The 20,901-nt window shown below is 35.5% G+C and overlaps 2 protein-coding genes across 2 annotated transcripts; one reads left to right on the top strand and one right to left on the bottom strand.

The window, feature by feature from the left end:
- The first annotated feature begins 6,146 nt into the window (after positions 1–6,146).
- On the top strand, positions 6,147–11,065 carry LOC132278412 (multiprotein-bridging factor 1c-like). The gene is made up of 4 exons (XM_059780202.1): positions 6,147–6,245; positions 9,617–9,709; positions 9,995–10,080; positions 10,424–11,065. The coding sequence occupies exons 1-4, from the start codon at positions 6,147–6,149 to the stop codon at positions 10,821–10,823; spliced, it is 678 nt and encodes a 225-aa protein (XP_059636185.1). The 3' UTR covers positions 10,824–11,065.
- A 435-nt stretch (positions 11,066–11,500) lies between these two features.
- Positions 11,501–15,344, bottom strand: LOC132277212 (aldehyde dehydrogenase family 2 member C4-like). Its single transcript, XM_059778992.1, has 9 exons — positions 15,032–15,344; positions 14,205–14,347; positions 13,321–13,704; positions 13,106–13,195; positions 12,826–12,999; positions 12,572–12,709; positions 12,178–12,315; positions 11,988–12,049; positions 11,501–11,862 (listed from the first exon to the last, which is right to left on the bottom strand). Exons 1-9 carry the CDS (start codon positions 15,132–15,134, stop codon positions 11,589–11,591), a joined length of 1,506 nt encoding a protein of 501 aa, XP_059634975.1. The 5' UTR covers positions 15,135–15,344; the 3' UTR covers positions 11,501–11,588.
- Between the last annotated feature and the right edge of the window lie 5,557 nt (positions 15,345–20,901).

Here is a 20,901-nt window from a genome sequence, read left to right as displayed (position 1 = left end):
CCATCAAGGTTTATGCAAATCACTTATTTCAACGAGATTAATATAATTCATACAAGCAAACTAGATTTGATATCATGTTCGTTTAATCCGTTTTTAGTCTTTAATTAATCCCTGGAGTTTAACCAGACATGCATAGAACACGAATTAAAGGGAAAGAGAAGAACAAGACTTGCCTCTAATTTCCGGTTAGAAAACAGAAACTGTCGTCTCTAAGTTTTCCGTCAATGTTGTCGACTATTGTTCTACACCTCTTGCGCTCTTGGTTCAACCCAAAAGCATTCCGTTACAACCTCCTTGAACCTCCCTGCAAGCTCTCAAGTTTCCACTCTCTGCTTCTCTATGTCTCTCTATCTCTCACAACTCTCTGTAACGTGAATAAAGTTTTATGTATCTTCTAAAACTCTAAACCCACATAAGATTATATTTATAGGCTAAATACTCCAACCATAATCCTTGTATAATTTGAGCCCTAGTGCAACTCTTAGCCGGCCCAAGAAAACCTAAATTATAACCTATGTCGACTAAGACGTGAATTTTAATTTAGTTATAACCGTAACTTAATTTACTAATTAAATCATATAATTCAATTAAAAACAAATAATACAATTAAATCAAGTAATTCAAGTAATCAATTAAACAAATAAAAATGCAATTAAATACACTAATTAAATTCTTCAATTAAAACAAATAATACAATTAAATCAAATAATTCAAGAAATCAATTAAACAAATAAAAATGCAATTAAATATAATAATTAAATTCCAGAATTGTCCTTTTAAAATTAGGGATATTACATTCTTCCCCCCTAACAAAAGAAATTCCGTCCTCGGAATTCGCTCTTACCTTCTTTCCATAATTCAGGAAACGGCGAGCAAAAGACATCCTCCCATTCCCAAGTGGATTCAGCCTCATTGTGAAGACTCTACTGCACACGAACCAAAAGAATAACCTTGTTTTGAAGGATTTGATCCCTACGGTCAACAATACAACATGGTGACTCCAAATAGGTTGCATCCGGCTGCAACCCAATATCAACATGGTGATACCCATCCTCATCTCGCAGAAATTTCCGCAACATGGAAACATGGAACACATTTGTGAACGCGATCCAAAGTATCCGAAAGTGCTAACCTATAAGCAACAGCTCCAACGCGATCCGTGATCATGAAGGATTGCTTCAGTTTTCTCGTTATTTTTAGAGCGTAGTGCTTGGGGCACGACTTTTGAATGATTGTGTATGGCATAGTGCAATGTCCAGGGTGAGACGTGTGGGTTTCATGTGTTAGTGCATGGGTTTTGCAACCGGAAAGGTCAGGTGTACGGAGTGAGGGTTTCTTGGGAGAAAAGTGTTACCTTAAGAGGTTAGTGGTCACAATTTGGGGCGGAAGTTCTTTTCGAACTGGTCGTGGTAGGTGTGACAGAAGTTGTTTGAGTCACGAATGTAGTCTATGGATTATAGATATGTATTGTGAGTATTCTGATGTGGTCTAAGAAAATGTGTTGGTTGCGGTTGGTTGAGGGGTGATTTTTTTTCATTTCGAAAAGTTTTGGGAGTGTGTTACAGGTAATCGATTTTCGGTGAGTCGATTGCATGGCTCGGTCGATGAACGAGGTTTTAGGTTGGCACAATTGTCTAAAGAGTCACGAGGTGGAGTATAATGGTTAGTTTTAGTTGTGTAGTATAGGATTGCATGATAAGGTAGGTAGTATGTGGTCATTGGTATGTTTGGTTATTGTGGATGAAGTGATTGATGGTAGGCATTGTGTTACTAAATGGATTGTGTATTAGAATTTGAAAGCTATGGACTGGAGTTGAATTTCATGTTGCGTCTGGGGTAGGAGGAAGTAGTACTTGTTGAATTTAAAAGCTATGGACTGACGATTGGAATGTTTGGGATGAGGGTGACCTCGTAGGTTTAGCCGGTAGCCCCATTTGACTTTTGTCGGGGCCAAGGGTGTTTTGAGGAACGGTAAAGAATGAGAGTGATGGTGTTGGTGCTAGGGCGTAAGGCTTCTTTGACTGAGTGTGTAGGGTGTTTTAGGAAGAATGGTCAGAAAAGCCGATTAAGTATTGGTGACTGGTTGTGTTGTAGATGGTTTTAAGGAGACAGTTGGGTATTGAGCATTCTGGTTTTTATGCTCATTCATTTTCTTTGGGATCTGTCGGTATGGTATTGCAGTGCAAGGGTTCTATCCTAGTGGTATGTAGTGGTTACTGTAGGGAGCATCGAGAGTGAGGCATACTCTCTTGTTATGATGGTGTTATCCTAGGGATGCTCGAGGAGAGATCGCTTGGCGGTAGCCTGTTGAGTCGGTGAGACGAGAGTTTGAGTTGTCATTCAAGGATGATGGTAGTAGAAGCGTTATAGCATAATGTTTAATACTGATAAACAGAATGGTTTCAGGTATGATCCGAGGATAGGTTAGAGATTATGAGTTGTTTGTTGTGTGTTATCAGGTAGGTGATGGGATTGTGCGTTAGTCGAGGCTATTGTGGGCTATTTAGCCTTTTAGAGCTAGTGAGGATCTGGCACCTTTTTCTTTTGACGAGTTAATGGGTTGTTGCGATTGAGGCCACGAGTCTTGTGTGCACGGTGATCGAAGCAGTATCATCTAGAAGGAAGAGATGGAATGGGTGGTAAAGTGTCATTTTATGGCATATGGGTTGTCATTTGGGAGTGACGGGACGCGGTGTCCGAAGGGCTGTGATTATTTCTAGTGTTGTATCTTTGTACTTGACGAAGGGGTGGTGTAGACCTGATTAGTTTGGGTTAACATGGGTGTTGCCGAATGCCGTATGCGAGGTTTTCGTGTTGATAGTGTGTGACGGTTCGTTAGTGGCGAGGCCGCCTAGAATTGAGGTCGTAGTCCTGTATGTGTTTCCAGTTGGTTCTCCTTCTTGTGCGTAGGAAGTTCGTCTCATCTCAGGTGAAATTGGGTGTCCGGGGTTGGACGATTGGTGAGAAGTGTGTGATAGGGTGTCTGGTTCATTCAGGTGCGAGTTGTTCGTCTTCGTCTCTTATGAGAGTGGGGTTCTTTACCCTTCCCGTTTATTCTAGTCCTGGCAAGGACGTTGTTTGTCGTATATCTTGTCCTCCATCTAGGTCTTGTGTGCGTCCGCGGATGGACGGACCTGGGTATAATTTGTTGCGCTGTTAAAGTTCACTGGTAAGGTTCGATTGAATAGGTCGACTCATTTCCATGGAGGAAGGTGGAGCCTTTGGTTTTGGTGGTGCTTGTTCTGAAAGTGTTTTTGACAGGTAGTGTGTGAGACGCGGGTTGCTGAATAGGGATTGTATGTTTTCAGTGTCTGGTACTAGCGGTGATGGCTAGGGATATACCGTGAATTGTAAGTTTGAGGATGGTTAGGTAATGTGATGCGAATCATGTCTTGGATGTTTTTATAGGCGTCTAATTCGAGCAGTGTCTTGAGGACAAGTGTTGGTATTGTTTGAGTGCTAAGCAACTTAAGAAAGAGAATGTGTGATTTCATTGAGGAATAGTAAGAGTGATTGACTTTAGTTTTGAGGTTTCAGGCATGAGACTGGTGTATTGTGTGTTCTGAAGAGGTAAGAATTGAATCGAATGATGTTGTGAAGTCGATTATCTGGTGTGGGTGTTATGAGGAAATTAGAAATCTTTTGTACAGGTTAATGGTTATGATGTTTAGTGTCGTGCTGCTTTTAACTTGTTATGATTGTGTGATTAAGGCATGATTGAGATTTTTAAAACTGGTAGGTGATTTCTTGGTTGTTGAGGTTACGTATAGCGATAGATGGATAGTGAGTGGATCTCATTGTTGTGTTATGGACTGTGTAAGATTGTATTTGAGGTTTGGACCAGAGGACAGGAATGACGTCTGTGTTGAGATTGGATCGATGATGAGAATGGCCTGGTCAACCATTTCTCCTGAGTCCGTCCATCTTTAACACGATGTCGGGTCAAAGGTTCATGATTGTTTTAGTTTGTCAAGAATAGTGAGAGTACAGTATTGCGCAATGTGTCGGTATGGTGGTGTGGATTCAGGTGGTTTGTCTCGGGTGACAAGGTGTGCTAGGTGAGACCAAGTGTCTGATAAAAGGGGGTTTGTGGTACAATAATTGATTATTGAAGATCTTGTTTTGAGGAATTGTGTCCTGAGTATGGGATAATGCACTTTATTGTTTCGGTGACTAATGTTTATGCCGTCATTGGGAGATTCATTGTTTAATCATTATGAAGTTGTTAAAAGTAATGATTATCATATAGTGTGATTAGTAGTCATTGGTACGGTTATGTGGTGGTGTGGCTACGTATTAGATAGCAAGTGTTTGGTCTGTCAAGGATGTGTAGATTAGAATTGAGATTGATTAAATGATGGACATGATTCCTTGTTTGGGGTTCAGTGTGTCTTTTAAAGGATGTGTTGAGGTTAAATATTGTCTTCTCGGTGGTCTGGTGACTATTCTTGTCTCGGGCTATGGAGCCTTTTGTGACTGTGTGGAGTAGACTGATATTCGTTTTGAGTCGGGCGTAGAGCTTAGTTGGTCTTATGTTATGATGAAATGAGAGAGGAGTACCCGTATTGGGTTTTAGTGGCAATGGTGTGTGATTGCTTGGTGACATCCGGTGTCAAAGGCAATAATATTGGTGAGTTCATGGTTTTGGGGTTTTATGAGGCGTTCTTGGAAAGTGTGTAGCTGTGGGCTCTCTTCATAAGGAGGGTAGATTGTGATGTTTCCAATTTTCGGCATTTTTCATTTTTTTCGGGCCCGACGGTCTCGTGTGGGACCCACTACCGGAGTTGTTGCATCCGGGGATTTTAGTTGGGTCCATTTGCATCATATTCATTTTATTTTATGTGTTTTAGGTGATTGTGAATTAAATGTGTATATGTATGTGGGTGGTGTAAAAAGAAATAAAGATAAAACAAAAAGAAATTTTAATTTTTAATGGTGGGTCCCACCACCATCTTAAAAGGGCAAAGAGACCACAAATGGTCTCAAATCTCTCTCTCTCCTTTCATTTTCTTTTCATTTTTCTTTTTCTTGAGACTTTAATTTTCTCTTCCATTTTTCGACTAATCGGTCAAGTTTCTGGTCTAAGTTCCTTGATGGAAAACGTTCCTCTCATCGTTCTCTATCACATAGTCAAAGGGTTTATTTTTTCAAATGAGCGATGATTATTTTATGAATTTTTGAAATTTGTGGATCTAAGGCTTTGGATGGGGTTTTGGGCCACTTAGAGTTGGATTCCGGAGTTCACCCTTTGGTACAGTAGAATTACCTCGTCGACGGCTACGTTCCCACCGAACAGTTTTCCTTTCCGCCGCCATTGACCGGCGTTGACTTTTGTTGACCGGCGTTAACTTTTGTTGACCGGCGTTGACCGCGTTGACCGGCGTTGACTTTTCTGGCCAGGGATGTATTTTGGCTACTTTTGAGGTAGGGGTCTCTAATCCATACAATCTTGCATCTTAGTAAGTTAATTTTACTTGAATTATGTTCTAACATGCTAAATAGTGTTGATTGTATTTTGAAGTAACTTAATTTGAGTAGATGAAATATATGAACATGTGAAATAATCAAAACTGTATGACAAGCAAGCTCTATTTAAATTGATTGCCTTGAGAATGACATGATTGTTGTGTTAGAAAATCTATGCCTATGTGTTGATGATATTATAAGAAGCATGTCTATGTGTAATGGAATTTGTAATTTGTATGCCTAATTAACTTGAATTCTTGCAAGTTGTTTATGTGTTGTATGTATGTTAAAGGGAAGCATGATTACCTATTTTAGAGATTTGAATTGCAAAGTACGTGTGAAAGTTGTATGGTTGAATTAACGAATTGAAGCATGACGCATTTATGCATCTATTGGGAAAGGAAAATGGGAAAAATGTTTTGAAAGCAAATGAAATGATTTTGGGTAAAGGTTTTGAAAAATGTTTGTGAAAAACGGGACGCCTAGGAGGCGCCTAGTGGTCCGTGGTGTTAGTTTAGTCTAGAGGGGAGTATAGTTGAGCTAACTAGGCCGGATGCGACTCCTTAGAGGTGCCTTGTGGTCGTGGATAATTAACCAACCCTCTCCTCGTGACGCCATAGAGGTGTTATAGGTCGGATAACACTAACGATTTGAATGTTGAAACGAAAATGTTTCGAAAAATGGGGAGTGACATGAGTATGACATTGCAATTCATTGGCATATATGGCGTGATTGTGACTTGGATGGTATATGTGTTTATATTAGATGCTGTGGTTATGGTATACATTCCCGGTATAGTATGATCCCGTTCTCTTATTTTCTATTCTATATGTGTATTCACGGGGTCATAAGAAGTGTGTCTTAGACACTTCCTACTGAGCTTATACTCACCCCTTTATTATTAACATTTTTCAGGACACGGAAGGGAAGTGGCGGACGACGCTCCTCCACAGGGTTCGATGGGTCAGTGGACTGTTTTGACATATTTCGTAACTATGATCTCTTTTATTATTATTATTGCTACTGCTATTTTTTTTTTTAAAACCCTGTGACGACATGTATATTATATATGTTGATGTAAGAAAGGACGGTAGTGTCCTTAGTTGACCTCGGGTTCGGATAAAGACCCAGTTAGCGATTCGGACCCTCGGGTTTGGGTCGTTACAGATTTAATCAAAGCAATTCCTTGTTTGATGCACTCTAGGAAATTCGATTTCTAGGGCACAAATTGGGGGTTTTTGCTTAATTTTGAGGTAGGGGTCTCTAATTCATATTTTCTTATTCCTTTGTGAATTATCCCTCAATATTTGTTGCAAAGCATGTTTAATTTTGAGTTAATTGTCTTGAGGATGATATAAATGTTGTACATGAAGTCTATGATCATATGTGTTAATTGAATTGTACGAAGAACATGCCTAAGTGTTAATTCCCATGCCTAAGTATTTATTATCTTGTTCGAAATAACTATGTAGAAGCATGTTAAATTATGTAGTAGGAAATTTCTTTGTTTCCATGGAAATGGCAAAGTATGTGCATTCATAGCATTGGGCATGAAAATGTTCAAAGTTATTTGAATTGGAAAAAGAAAGGGGTTGTTGGGGAGAGATTTGATTAAATGGTGTTGAGAAAACCCGGTCGCCACAGAATCACCAAAGGGCCGGTGTATTAATGTAATCTAGAGAGAACTAGGGTAAACACCTTAGCGTGGTTACGCTATCTGGGCCCCAAATGATTCCGCAGAAGTACCAAGGGTCAGAGACAATAGCCAATCCTTTTCTCGTGTCGTTGTGGAGTCACCAACGGACGGGTTATATTAACAGTTTGAAAAGTGATGGATGATTTTAAAAATGGGGAGTGACATATACAGCATTGCATCCATGGCACGACATTTGCTTGTCTTGAATCTGAAAATTGATGTTGTGTTTTCCCCGGCTTAGTATGATCCCGTTCCCTATTGTCCTATTCATTGTTTGGATTCACGGGGTCACAAGAGGTGTGTCTTAGGCACCACCTACTGAGTTTCATGCTCACCCTATCATTTAACATTTTTCAAGGCTAGGAAAGGAAGCAGAGGACGCCAACCCTTCACAAGTGTGAGAAGAATTAGAAACCTATTTTTGCCACCTTTTGTATATTTATCACACTTTTGTAAAGTCCCAAAATCATAGTGAAGTGTATTCATTTTGCAAGCCATGGTCATGTATTGTAAACTATAACTTTTGTTGGTATTTTGAAAGGAAGCGAAATTATGTAATTATTTTATGAAGAATGGGAAAGGAAGTTATATTTTAATTTATTATTGATGCCTTTCAAATGTATATTGTCATGATTTGTTGCCGTGAATTCGGAATTCAATTGTATAACAGGTCCAATATAGGTTTAGCCTGTAAAGAGCCCAACCAGAAATCATTCCAGTGAGTTGAATCTTAGGAAGCCTTGTTTCGGCCGACTGACCCTCACCATCAGCCGACCAAAACCCAAGTTCGGCCGACCGAACCTCCTTCATCAGTCGACCGACAGGTTAATTTTGGAAAGTCCCGAAAGCATATTATTTTCACAATCATTTCAGCTGGCAGACCATGTAGGTCAGCTGACCGATCAAGCCTCGTCAGCCGGCCGACCAAGGGTTTTCAGCCGGCTGATTCTTTCCCTTTAACTTATGCATTTAACCATCTTTGTAAAGTAGTGCCCTTGGAGTATTTTAAACCCCTAAACCGACTCGTGTATCAAGTATTGAAGCAGGAAAAGACGGTGTTGTCCTTAGTGACCTCGGGTTAGGGTAAGGACCCGGTTAGCGATTCGGACTCCCGGGTTCGGGTCGTTACATGTATAATATTTTTTTTAAGAATTCTTGTTGCATTTTGTCCCAAGTTCCAATGGAATTATTTGGAAGGGAATGCAACCATGTTCTAACTTTATCTTTGAGAGGGAAATGAAAGAATCTCATCCTAAAAACATCATTAGACAGAGTGGACAATTTGGTAGTTGAACACAATTCTTAGAACTAATCTAAGTGTTTATAAGGATCTGCAGTAGCAAACCCATGGAAAGAAGGAAGCATTTGCATCATAGTTGGTTTGATCTCAAAATGGGATGCATTAGCATCCGGGAATTGAAAGCATGAGGGAGAAATGTATGATGTTGGACTGTAATAATCCCTCAGAGGTGTAGGAGCAGCTGCAAGTGGTACAGTAACTCCCAATGGATTATCACTATTATGGTTAGCCATGTTTGGATTAAAGGATTCTCCTAACAATTTAGAATTCTTTTTAGGTTTTCTAATTTACCTAAGAGTTTTCTCAATTTCTGGGTTGTATTCAAGTAAAGGGTATGACATGAAATGACGACCTTATACGCACTAAGTTTAATGGTAACAATTAAAAGAAAATTTCCAAACAAAGAAATAAATTAACAAAAACTCACAGAAGGTCATGAATTTATGTTAAGCCATAACCTATCTTCAGTTGGTACGAATTGTATACCTAACTACTCTAATCTATGGTGCAATACAACTCGTCTTCCCTAGGCATAGATTATCAAAACATTCATTCATAAAATAGTTTGAGCACTATTACATGATCACTATTCAAATCATTCTGAGAAGCCCTTAGCAGCCAATCTCAAATAATAAGAATAGTTTAGATTTGATTAAAGAAAAATCAATTTTAAGATAAGATATTAATTTCAGCAAAGACCAAGTTTATTAATTAAAACTCCAATTGCTTAGAAATCCTAAGTCAATTGTTCTTAATCATGCAATTAAAATACATAAATAATAAAAATCCCCAAAGTTAAAGTACAATCAAACTATATTATTCGGATTCGGGTTACAGCAAGCCCTGAGATGGAGTTTAGCTACTCATGGAGAGGAAGGATGTCTTCATTGATGTTGTAGAAGTCATCTCCATGGACCACCAACAACTCCTTTGGATCTTTTTTTTTTCAATCTTCAAAACCCTAAAAACCGTTGTGAGATATCTCTCTTGTATCTTATGTAATCTCCCCTTTTTCTGCTGAACATTTTCCTTTTTATATCCACATGTTGTAAGTTTTCCTAGAGAAAGGAAATAGAAAAGGTCCAACAAAAGAAAAAAGCTTAAATAGGTTTTTATATTTTTGTCAGTTTGTAATAATATTTTGACCTATTTAGATTACGAATCTGGAAACTGCTATTAGACACAAAAACGATGAGCTTCGAGTCTTCTTTTTAGAATCACTGAGTTTGCCTAATTTGGAGTTTTTGGTAAAAAGTTATGCCCAAAATATTAAAATGGGTTCAAAATTTCCTATTCAAGTTGTTTTCTTTGGATCTTTTTTTTTTCAATCTTCAAAACCCTAAAAACCGTTGTGAGATATCTCTCTTGTATCTTATGTAATCTCCCCTTTTTCTGCTGAACATTTTCCTTTTTATATCCACATGTTGTAAGTTTTCCTAGAGAAAGGAAATAGAAAAGGTCCAACAAAAGAAAAAAGCTTAAATAGGTTTTTATATTTTTGTCAGTTTGTAATAATATTTTGACCTATTTAGATTACGAATCTGGAAACTGCTATTAGACACAAAAACGATGAGCTTCGAGTCTTCTTTTTAGAATCACTGAGTTTGCCTAATTTGGAGTTTTTGGTAAAAAGTTATGCCCAAAATATTAAAATGGGTTCAAAATTTCCTATTCAAGTTGTTTTCTTATTCGAACAGGAAACCTTCTTTTCTTCGTATAATGACCCAAAAACGAATTTATCTTGGAAACTCCTTTAAAAGTCTTCTAAAATAATTTTTTGGGTCACCTTGCATACTCTAACTATTGCAATCTTCATTCGTTGATTGAATTGAAATACCTTAAAAATAACAAATAACGGAATTGGCTGAATTTCTAAAAATTACCTAAAAATAACAAAAATTAAGAAAATAATAAGTAATATGAAATAAACATTACTAAGTATTAAAATATATAAATCTAAGGGCTCAATGTGCACACCAAGCCCAAGGCACAAACATCCGGGACCCCAAGGCCATCAACCAAGCCCTCTGGTCCGGTGCTCAGGTAGAAACCGTGAAGAAATTCGACGTCGGCTCCAACAAAAAAGAGGCAGCGGCAGCGACAGCCGTGAACGCGAGGAAGCTAGACGAAGCTGGGGAACCGACAGCTCTGGAAAAAGTGTCGGTGGAGGTGAGACATGCGATACAGAAGGCGAGGATTGAGAAGAAGATGAGCCAAGCCGAGCTTGCCAAACAGATCAATGAGAGGCCTCCGGTGGTTCAGGAGTACGAGAACGGCAAGTCCGTGCCTAACCAAGCCGTACTGGCCAAGATGGAGAGGGTACTCGGAGTCAAGCTTAGAGGAAAAATATACCACAAGTGATATCATATCATATATATAGTCAGTAATCAGTATTATTCGTTGAATTTGAAGGCTAGGCATAGAGTCTCTCTGTTTGTATGAGCTGTGTTTGTGTGTTGTTTTCTTTAGTGGGTTTGTTTGTAAATGTTCCTACTTTGAATAGTCACCCTTGTAAAAAGGTGGGGCTATTGTTTATTGAATTATTGTTCTAAGTTTCTTATTTGCTATCAAATCATGTTCATATTGAATTTCTTCAAAAATAATACTCCCTGTTTGATACTTCATGCTTGTAATACAAATCTTAAAATTATAAATAAGTAATTATCTATATAATATGAATTTGACTGAAAGGAGGGCTATCATAAATGATAAGAGTATTGATGCTCACATCAAATACTTACTAGTTACAATGAACTCAATAATTTTTAATTAATTATTTATATCAAATATAATTAAGTAAAAAACAAATATAATTAAGTGAAATGTTTTAATTATTTAGTAGAAGAATAATTTTTCAAATGATAATTAATAAGTGAAAAAGGGATAATAAAGTTGATAGACCTGTGACCCCCTGTCTGAAAAGCTGAATCTTTAACTGGTGGCTTCATTCAAAAATGTGATTTGATCAAACGAGTGTCCATGTGATTTAACTGTGCAATAAATTCATGGACATTTCTGGACAACAACAATATGCTAGGTTTCTTAAAATTAAAATCTGTAGAGTTTGGTATTGACAATAAAACGATGATACAAAGCTGAATTTATTGAGAGAACAGGTATACACATTCACAGCCAGGGAGAATTATATATAGGGGTGACTACAGACTTAGTTTGGAGATACTTGTGAAGGGCATCCAATCCGAAGTCTCTCCCAAACCCACTCATCTTATAGCCTCCATAAGGACAATCTCGGTCGAAAGCAAAATAACAATTAATCCAAATAACACCAGCACGGATTGATCTTGAGACGGTGTTGGCCACGTTCAAGTCATTGGTCACAATGCCTGCCGCTAGCCCATATCTGGTGCCGTTAGCTCTCTCAATTGCCTCATTAATCGTCCTGCACAATTTTGAACAAACCAATCACTACCGATTCTTACTAGTATTTGCAAACCTTGATTTGCTTCCAAACACATAGACTGAACATTATTAAGAAGACTATGGGTTTTTCATAAGCTAACTTACTTGAACTTCATGAGTGACATAACGGGACCAAAAATTTCATCTTTCGCTATTACCATATTGTCCTGAGGTAATCAGAAAGAATAAATGAAAATCATAATAAATTAGACTACACAGAAACTGCAACTGCATATAAATTAAATCCTCACATTACATCCAGAAGCATGCAACTATGAAGTTGTAAGAGATTTACCATAACATCGACAAAAACTGTTGGCTCTATGAAGTATCCTTTCTCCCCACAAGGCTTACCACCAGTTAATAAGGTGGCGCCTTCTCTCTTTCCATGCTCAATGTATGAAAGTATTTTATCAAACTGTTTCTTATCCACCTACAACAATTAAAATGCACATTTCATCATATAGATCTGTTGTATATAGAAACTCTTTCTTGGAAAACAAACTCTCTTGTATTTGGAACAATGGTTGATTATTATATATGATATAGCATGGACTGACTTGTGTTTATTATAGTACTTGGGAATTTTTTTTCATTTTTGGCACATCATTGATTTGTTAAAAAATTAAAAAACTAAATATACAATCAACAAATCCTTTCATCATATTTATAGAAGTAGAACTTTTTACCTGGGGTCCTTGACGGACACTCGGATCAAAAGGATCCCCAACTACCCATGTTTTTGCCTTGTCTGCCAACTTATTCACAAATTTATCATAAATCCCTTCCTGAACGAAAACACGAGAACTTGCCACACAAATTTCCCCCTGGTGAAAAGAAGGAAATGTAAAAGACTTGCAATTATGTTTCTGAGCTAAAAAAAGAAGTTAAATTTGACACATAATTAATGGAAAATAAAAAGAAATACACTATATGTACATGCCTTGTTATACAGAATGCCCAAGAGAGCAAGATCAACAGCCTTATCAACATCAGCGTCATTAAAAATTATAAGAGGGGACTTGCCACCCAATTCAAGTGAAACAGATTTCAAATTGCTCGTCGCTGCAGCCTGCATTACTAGACGTCCTACTTCCGTTGACCCTGTAAAACTAACCTAAACAGACCATAAATTGGAAAATTATAAATATCGCACTGTTTTGTAGGGTAATAATATAGGCCAATAGAGGAAGAAAATTGGTAGAAAGTGAATTTGAGATCACTTTATCAATGTCCATATGAGAGCTAATAGCAGCACCAGCAGCGTGTCCAAATCCTGTTATCACATTGATCACTCCATCAGGGATACCAGCCTGATCCAAACATAGATTAAGAAAAACGAACTATCAGATGATCGTATGTATGGGCATAATTTGCCATGTGTGTTACAATTATATAGAGAACCAGCTGGTATACTTAAAGCAAAGTGGAAACTAACAAGCTTAGCCAAATGGGCATAGTAGAGAGCCGAAAGAGGGGTCTGTTCCGCAGGCTTCACAACCATGGTACACCCGGCAGCTAAGGCCGGGCTAACCTTCATGAAGAACATTAAGCTTGGGAAGTTCCAAGGTATGATATGTCCTACAACACCAATGGGTTCGAGCAGTGTGTATGCTTGAAGCTCTCTTGACATTTTCAATGTCTCTCCATGAATTTTATCTGCTGCGCCTGCATAGTAACGCAGAGTACCCGCTGCGCTAGGAATGTCCACTGTCTTGCCCGAATCGAACAACTTCCCGGCATCAATGGTATCCAAGATGGCCAATTCTTGCACATTTTCGTCAATTAAGTCGGCAAATTTCATCATTATCCTTCCCCTAGCCTGAACATTGAATCAATGGGTGCAGGAAAAAAAGAACCTTTAATAATGCTATATAAACAAAATTTGTATACAGAATTAACCATTTAGAATGATGTTTGTCAACTCTGTGTGTCTCTGTGGACTCGAATCGCTTCAAAACATATATATATCATCAGTAATGCCATCTATTTTTAGGGAGAAATATAGAAAACATGTACTCCTGTTTTATTTAACCTAAAGGAGTATATAATAGGATAAAAATTAAGATAGATGAAATTATATCAATCTAATTTGATCTAAAGTTCATGCACATGCAATATGATTTTTATTATTATAATTTAGAAATACATAATACTTAATATGATTTTTTGGTATGATTTTTTTTCATGTTCATAAAAATTCCTTCACAAAAATTATAGATTAATGAAATATGAGTAAGTTGACCATTTCTGTGAGTATTTATAGAGCACAAAAAATAAAAAATAAAAATAAAAATTGGAGGAAGGAAGGAAAAAACTTACATATCCAGATAAGCGAGGCCAGGGGCCATGGTCAAAAGCATCACGGGCGGCCTTGACAGCCAAATCAACATCTTCCTTATCTCCTTCTGCAATTCTTGCTATAACTTCCCCTGTTCTTGGATCTATGGTCTCAAATGTTTTCCCTATTCATCAATTTTTTTATTTTTTAAAAAACTGTCAAATCAGGCATGACAAAGACGAAAAAAACTACTAAGAAGTTTATCCGGTCCAAATCTAATGCATTTTATTGAGGGTTAGATATGAAATTAAATCATTTACGTATCTATGTCTATAAAATTTATTCTAATTATAATCAAATAATAAAAGAAGATCAGTATGGCTGAAATTGGACATTAATTTATATAAACAAACATGACCTCGCACTTTATTTGACGGAGTAAATATTTTACAAAAATAGCAATTAATATATGTCTACATCAACTAACGCCTCAATAACATAAAGATTTGCACAACCGTGAGCATGTATAAAAAATATATGTGTGTGTACCCGTACTGCTTAAAAGTGTGTGCAATAAATTTTAACAGATCGGAGAAGTCATTTTTTTAATTCTTTTTGTGGAACTATCTCATAGAATTTCAGCCGTTGGATTCTTTTTGAAGCAGTGAACTATGAACTTGAATTGTTGTTTAAATGATAGAAACTCAGCACAGATTGACAACCGCATATACAGAATGGCCTCGTAATTCATAGATTGGGTATCAATTTTTTTTTTTCCTCACTGATTGATTGAGATTTGAGAGAGAGAGCGTGTGAATAAGCGAACCAAAAAGAAAGTACCAAATAATGAGACGTGAAATTCATAAACCTGAAATGGAATCAACAAATTCTCCATTGATGAACAGCTTCTTAAACTTTATCTCAGGAATCTTAACGAAAGATTCCGAGCTCCCATTGCTCTGAACCGCCATCTGTCTCTCTCTCTCTCTCTCTCTCTCTCTCTCTCTCACACACACACACACACACACACCGACACACAGAATAGAACAGTAGAGCTGGTTGTTATCGGTGCGAGAGCGCAAAATTATAGGGGCATGTAACGTGCATATATAGGCATAGGCGGTGGAAAGAGCGTGCAGGCCTGATAAAATTAGTGTAGATACAGATGCTCAAATCAAAGCCGCCGCATAATCTGTATTCAAACAAATAAAAACTGATTTGAAATTTGTCAAATATTTAAAATTGTTTGACGACTTTAAACCCAACGAAATAAACAAATAAAAACTGAGTTGAAAATTAATAAATATTTAAATTTATTTGGCGACTTTAAAACCTAACTGTGCTAAGGTGCTAGACAAAAAATTGTCCTTGCCTCCCAAAATAATTGTGCCCCTCTGACTATTTTTGTTTTATCTTTTCAGTTATTATTACTTATTTTTCTTCTTTTTTTTTTTTTTAATAATTTTCTTTTTCCTAATTGATACCTAAATCATATCAAGTTAATGAGCAATAACATAAAAACAATAAAATATAAGTCACGAAAAATAAGAATCGAAGCAAGAGAGCGTGACACCTATTTCAAAGATTTATCATTTTTTATGACTTAGATTGATATTCACACACACTCAAAAAATTATTTGATACTTTCGAGACATGTGGTGGTTAAGTTATTATTCACTTGAGCTAAATCCTTAGAGTTGTCTATGAAACTTAAATACTATTAAAACTTGAACTTTCAACCTTTTCACATGTAGAAAAAATACAATTAAACTAAAACATTTAGCAATAAGGAAGAGAGTTTATATTATCACTAAAACAATGTTATTGCCGCATACTAAAACACATAAATACAGACATGATATAACACGAATACATCAACACGTCAAATTATAGAAAAGTAAAATACGAACGCAAGGTAGACAAAACTAATATAATTATAAATTTTCATTTAAATAAATATTGATCAATGAGACAGTCATAAAAGTTTAATTAATTTATAAATACTATGCCAACGTTACTTAAGTCAAAAGATATTGCTATTCGAATATAAAAATATATATTATATTATATACTTATATTATTATTCTTCCTATCACCTTATTATTTTTATCTTGTCTCAAATTAAATGGACACAAAATAAATGTCTCATTTAAAAAATTAATATATTATTTTTTATAATATTATTAATTTAATATATAAAAAGTAAATCATCATGTTATATATTATATATATGTTGAATGTTGATATTGTTAATTTTAGAAGATCACACAATCTCTGGAAGTATATATCTTAGGCTGCGCGCCTTAATGAGGGGGTCCCTTTGTAGAGTTTTGACTAAAGAAAAAAGTAGTACATTGAAAAGGAAGTGAGAATAGGTTAAGTCAGTAGCGTGTTTAGACATTTCCAATTCTAGAGCGTTTGCTTTCACAAGTCAGTCCTTTGAGGTAGGCTTATAAGTCATTGTTATCTTTTTCTGATATATATATATATATATATATATATATATATATCCGATTTCAGAAAGGAAAAAACAGAATGACCAAATGATAGCTAGAAACGAATGCAATGAATTAAGCAAGTGGTATGTTAGGTTATTGATCTGGCAAAATTTAGAAAACTTTTGACAAACATAGCTTTATTTTATTTTATTTTCCCATGAAATTTCAAATATATATTTTTTTGGTCGGTAATTTCAAAATGAAAGGGAATGACGTAAATTTCCATAAATTGGAAAAAGGAAAAGGAGAGAAGAAAAAAAAGTGAGGTCTTTCCTTTGGACCTACAATATTATATATATATATATATATATATTTCTCTCTCAAAGACTGGAGAATATGATGGAAAATAACTCTCATTTTATTAAAAAAAAACCTTTTACCAATAAAACATCTCCTTACTTTTGAGTATATGCTGGTAAAATTGAAGAGTTTTCTTTTGTCCTTGATCGACAGTGAATATATATATATATATATATATATATATATATACATACAATAATTATGAATAAAAAATGAATAAATTAATATATATTATCCAGAAGGGCGTCCATGAATGACATATAAAAAGTATAGTGTACTTTTTTTTTCAAACATGTATTTAATTCTATATTTGTGATTTATAGGAAGACGGGGGCTACTTATGTAGTGGTTGAATGATCGGAAGATGTCAAGTGGGATATTAAATGCCGTGGTATAACCGGGATCACAAAAGACCACGAGAGTCAAATATAACAACAGCGTGGCCACAATAAGGACTGCTGACTACTGTCGGCCATCAGGAGAGCAGGTCGTAGCAGCGAAATAAACTCAGAAATTTTCAATTGGGCTTCGCCAGTCTTCCGACTTCAGAGAGCCCACCATGCCCTCCAGAGCCGCTTGGGGCCAGATAAACAATTTTCATCAAAACTCTCTCTTTATCTAATGCTGAATTTAAAGGTGCATCAGTATAATATAAAAATATTATAATAATATGATGCAATTTTCCTATAAATGTAGTATTTCTCATTGAAATGAAAATATAATTATATAAAATGCATGCAATTTTACTATGAATGTAGTGTTGCTCATAAAAATGAAAAATAAATAAATAAATAAAATGCCACTCATTTTTTTTTTTTTTTTGGTAATTACTTGTATTTGTACTTAAATTATATTGAAAGGATATCATGTTTTGTATTTTTTTTTTTTCAGTGACAAAAAACTCACACACCCGCTTTACTTTTTAGGAGACTCGAACTCTCACCATTCACTTTAAAAGTTAGAAGAGATACCATTGGGCACAACTGCACAATGCCCTTGGTACTCAAAATATACATATCCTAACTTGGCAATGATAACAAACTTTATTTATCTATTTGAAGAAATGTTATCAATTTTATTATATTTTAAAATAATTCTTTCTAGTATCCAGCTTAGAAAATAATATTGGTTGACAGATTTTAATTTGAGTATGTTTGGTGACAACATTTAAAATTAAAAATAAATTAATATAATTAATTATTATTTTTAATATAAAATTAAAAATGGCAATATGACACTTCCAAATATAACATGAATAATGAATATAATAGTGTTGCATGTCTTGCATTTTGAATTAATGGTGTTTTTGTGTCAATATAGCAATGGCATAGGACAGTGGCACAGTTTTCAATCAAGAAGGGGACACAATGCACTTATTTTCAAAAAAATTCAATAAATATAATAAATATAATTTTTTAAAATCAAAAGGCAAACAAAAATAAAAAAATAGTTATAAAATAATATGTTAATTAAATATGGTAAAAAAAAAATGTAGTTACAAATATAAGTATCAAAATATTAATTAATAATATTTTAATTAAATACAATCACAATTGTCATCAAAAGTGAAAATATATATATATATATATATATATATATATATATAATGTACTTGAAGAAGGGCATATGGTGTACTTAAAAATTTTATAGAAAATCTTATTTAAAATTACTTAGTATATGTATATAACAAATATATATACCTATATGTAATAAGTTAGATCGATAAGGAACACGTGTCTTTTCTGGACCGTAATTGGCTATGCGGCATGCCCGCAAATGATAAACCTAGTCTTTAGCTCCGCGCCATCATCGGATGGGCTACATGGTTTTGCGTGCCAATCGATTCCGAAACGTCGCCAGAGAGAGAGACACACACAATTAATGCAACATACGATGTGTAATGGTCAAACAAGTGGGTAAAGACAATGTGTGTATTCTAAATTAAATCCCGTTGAAATTTATGCACAATTTTTTCTTGCTTTAAATAGTGAACACAGATTCAAAGTTTAAACAAATTGAACTTAGGGTTTAAGTGTAAAATATTACCATTATATATAGATTTTGTGCATAATTAATTTTTAGTTTCTAAAAATGTAAATATTAATTTATAAAATTTTTTTTAAAAAAAGTGCAAAAATATAAATACAAAAATCCAATTTTACCTTTTTTTTCTTCCCATTTTACCCCTTATATAAAATCAATTGTTATTTCTTCCAAAGTTTTGCTATCAACTACTTTGGCCAAGTTTCATTCTATCTATTAAATTCCGCGAACCCAAGTTCTGCTTGATCCACCAGTGATAGTGACCTTCGAACCCACCTCAACGAAACCCAGTTCAATCATCTTGTTCATTTAAGCTTTATTGCTCTACCTTATCGGTGACCCGTCATCGAAGATAGTTCAAGCTGAATTTAGCAACCCATCTCGTCTGGAGTTGCATTGAAGGCCGGTGAGCTCCAAGCAACACGAACAATTCCGGTTACAGAACTGTGAACTCCATAAACTGCATTTTCCACCATTGAGCTTCAACTACCAAATCAAGAAGCTCACAGCGAACAACAACCCAAATTCTGGCAAACCCAGTTTAGTTCGGCAACCTTCAGATTCACTCAGTTCAGCGTGCTCCAACTTAGCTTCATCAACAACAGAGAGAAAGAAATCGATAACGTCCACGCAAGCTCCACCATCTGCATGCATTATCACTGATGACCAAACTAATGAGCCTCAAAGATGAACCAACAGTGTTCTTCATTGAAGAATCATTCTAGCCAGAGTTACATATGAGACCCATTTCTAAAGTACTCCACTTCAAATCAGCGAGCTACACTTAAAGACTCAACAATTTCGATGATCTTCAGTTAGACCCAAAAGCTGCTCCAACACCATTAGCTCCGGCGAGCTTAGTTCAACAATTCGGCAAACTTCGGTCGTGAATTGTAGTGACCCAAAAGCTTCAATCTGGTGACAATCAGTTCGCGCGGTGAGCTTCAATCCTAGCATTCAATCATTTACTCTTCACGAAATCGACAATAATTGAAGCCTTTATCAACAATGAGATTTTTATTAGCCTTGCACTCTTGATTAGGCTAGTAGTTTCCCTCATGGTTGTCTTCATCATTTATCGATGATAAAATCCGATCATCAAGTTCTACTCCTTGATTTGAAAAAGGAAATTGGACAATTTAAGCTATAATTTTATTTTTTTATGCCAAATGGGTCAAAGATAAGGCTTCCCATTATATAGTAAAGCACTCTGGGACTATTGTTTTTTTTTACTGGGTCAGCCCAGCTTTGTGTGAAGGAAAAGACGAAACACTATAGGAAGAAGCTTAAGTATTAGGATAAATCCAAGTTAACTAATTCCAGTAAGAAGATTAAAAAAATTCAAGAGAAATTGGCTACTATGGATCCTCATAGTGTCTTTTGGTATAGTTTCTTCAACCTTAACCATCACCACTTTGTTAGATTTTTTCACAGACAAAAGCTCAAAGCTGCTATAGAGAGAGAAAGTGGGTTGTAGAGAGAAATTTTGAGGGAGAAAGTATTGGACATGGTCATTTTACATGGCCTACATTTATATATATTAATTTATTTTATTGACACGAGGACATTATGGTTATTTTAAGTCTCGAGGAAGGTATTTGCACCAAATCAATAGAATAGAGGGGTTTTATGCTACACAGCTAGGGGTGGCAATTCGTGTTCGCGAGTCGTAATCGTGTCGTGGTTATACTAAACAACTCAACCCGAACACAACCCCGTTTAATAATCGTGTCGAAAACTCTCAATACTAACACGATCTGTTTATTAAACGGGTTACACGTGTAACCCGTTTAATGACCTATTTACAAATATATATATATATATATATATATATATAAAATTTAAATTATTAATAATACTCAATAAAATAATAAATACTTAAAAAAATATAAGTTTT

This window comes from Cornus florida, unplaced genomic scaffold (assembly GCF_030987335.1).
Source record: "Cornus florida cultivar Cherokee Brave unplaced genomic scaffold, ASM3098733v1 CherokeeBrave_3.0.0_Hap2_Chr10, whole genome shotgun sequence".
Taxonomy (NCBI): Eukaryota; Viridiplantae; Streptophyta; class Magnoliopsida; order Cornales; family Cornaceae; genus Cornus; species Cornus florida.
Note: the sequence above shows the minus strand (reverse complement) of the source record. Positions and strands in the feature narration are given on the sequence as shown.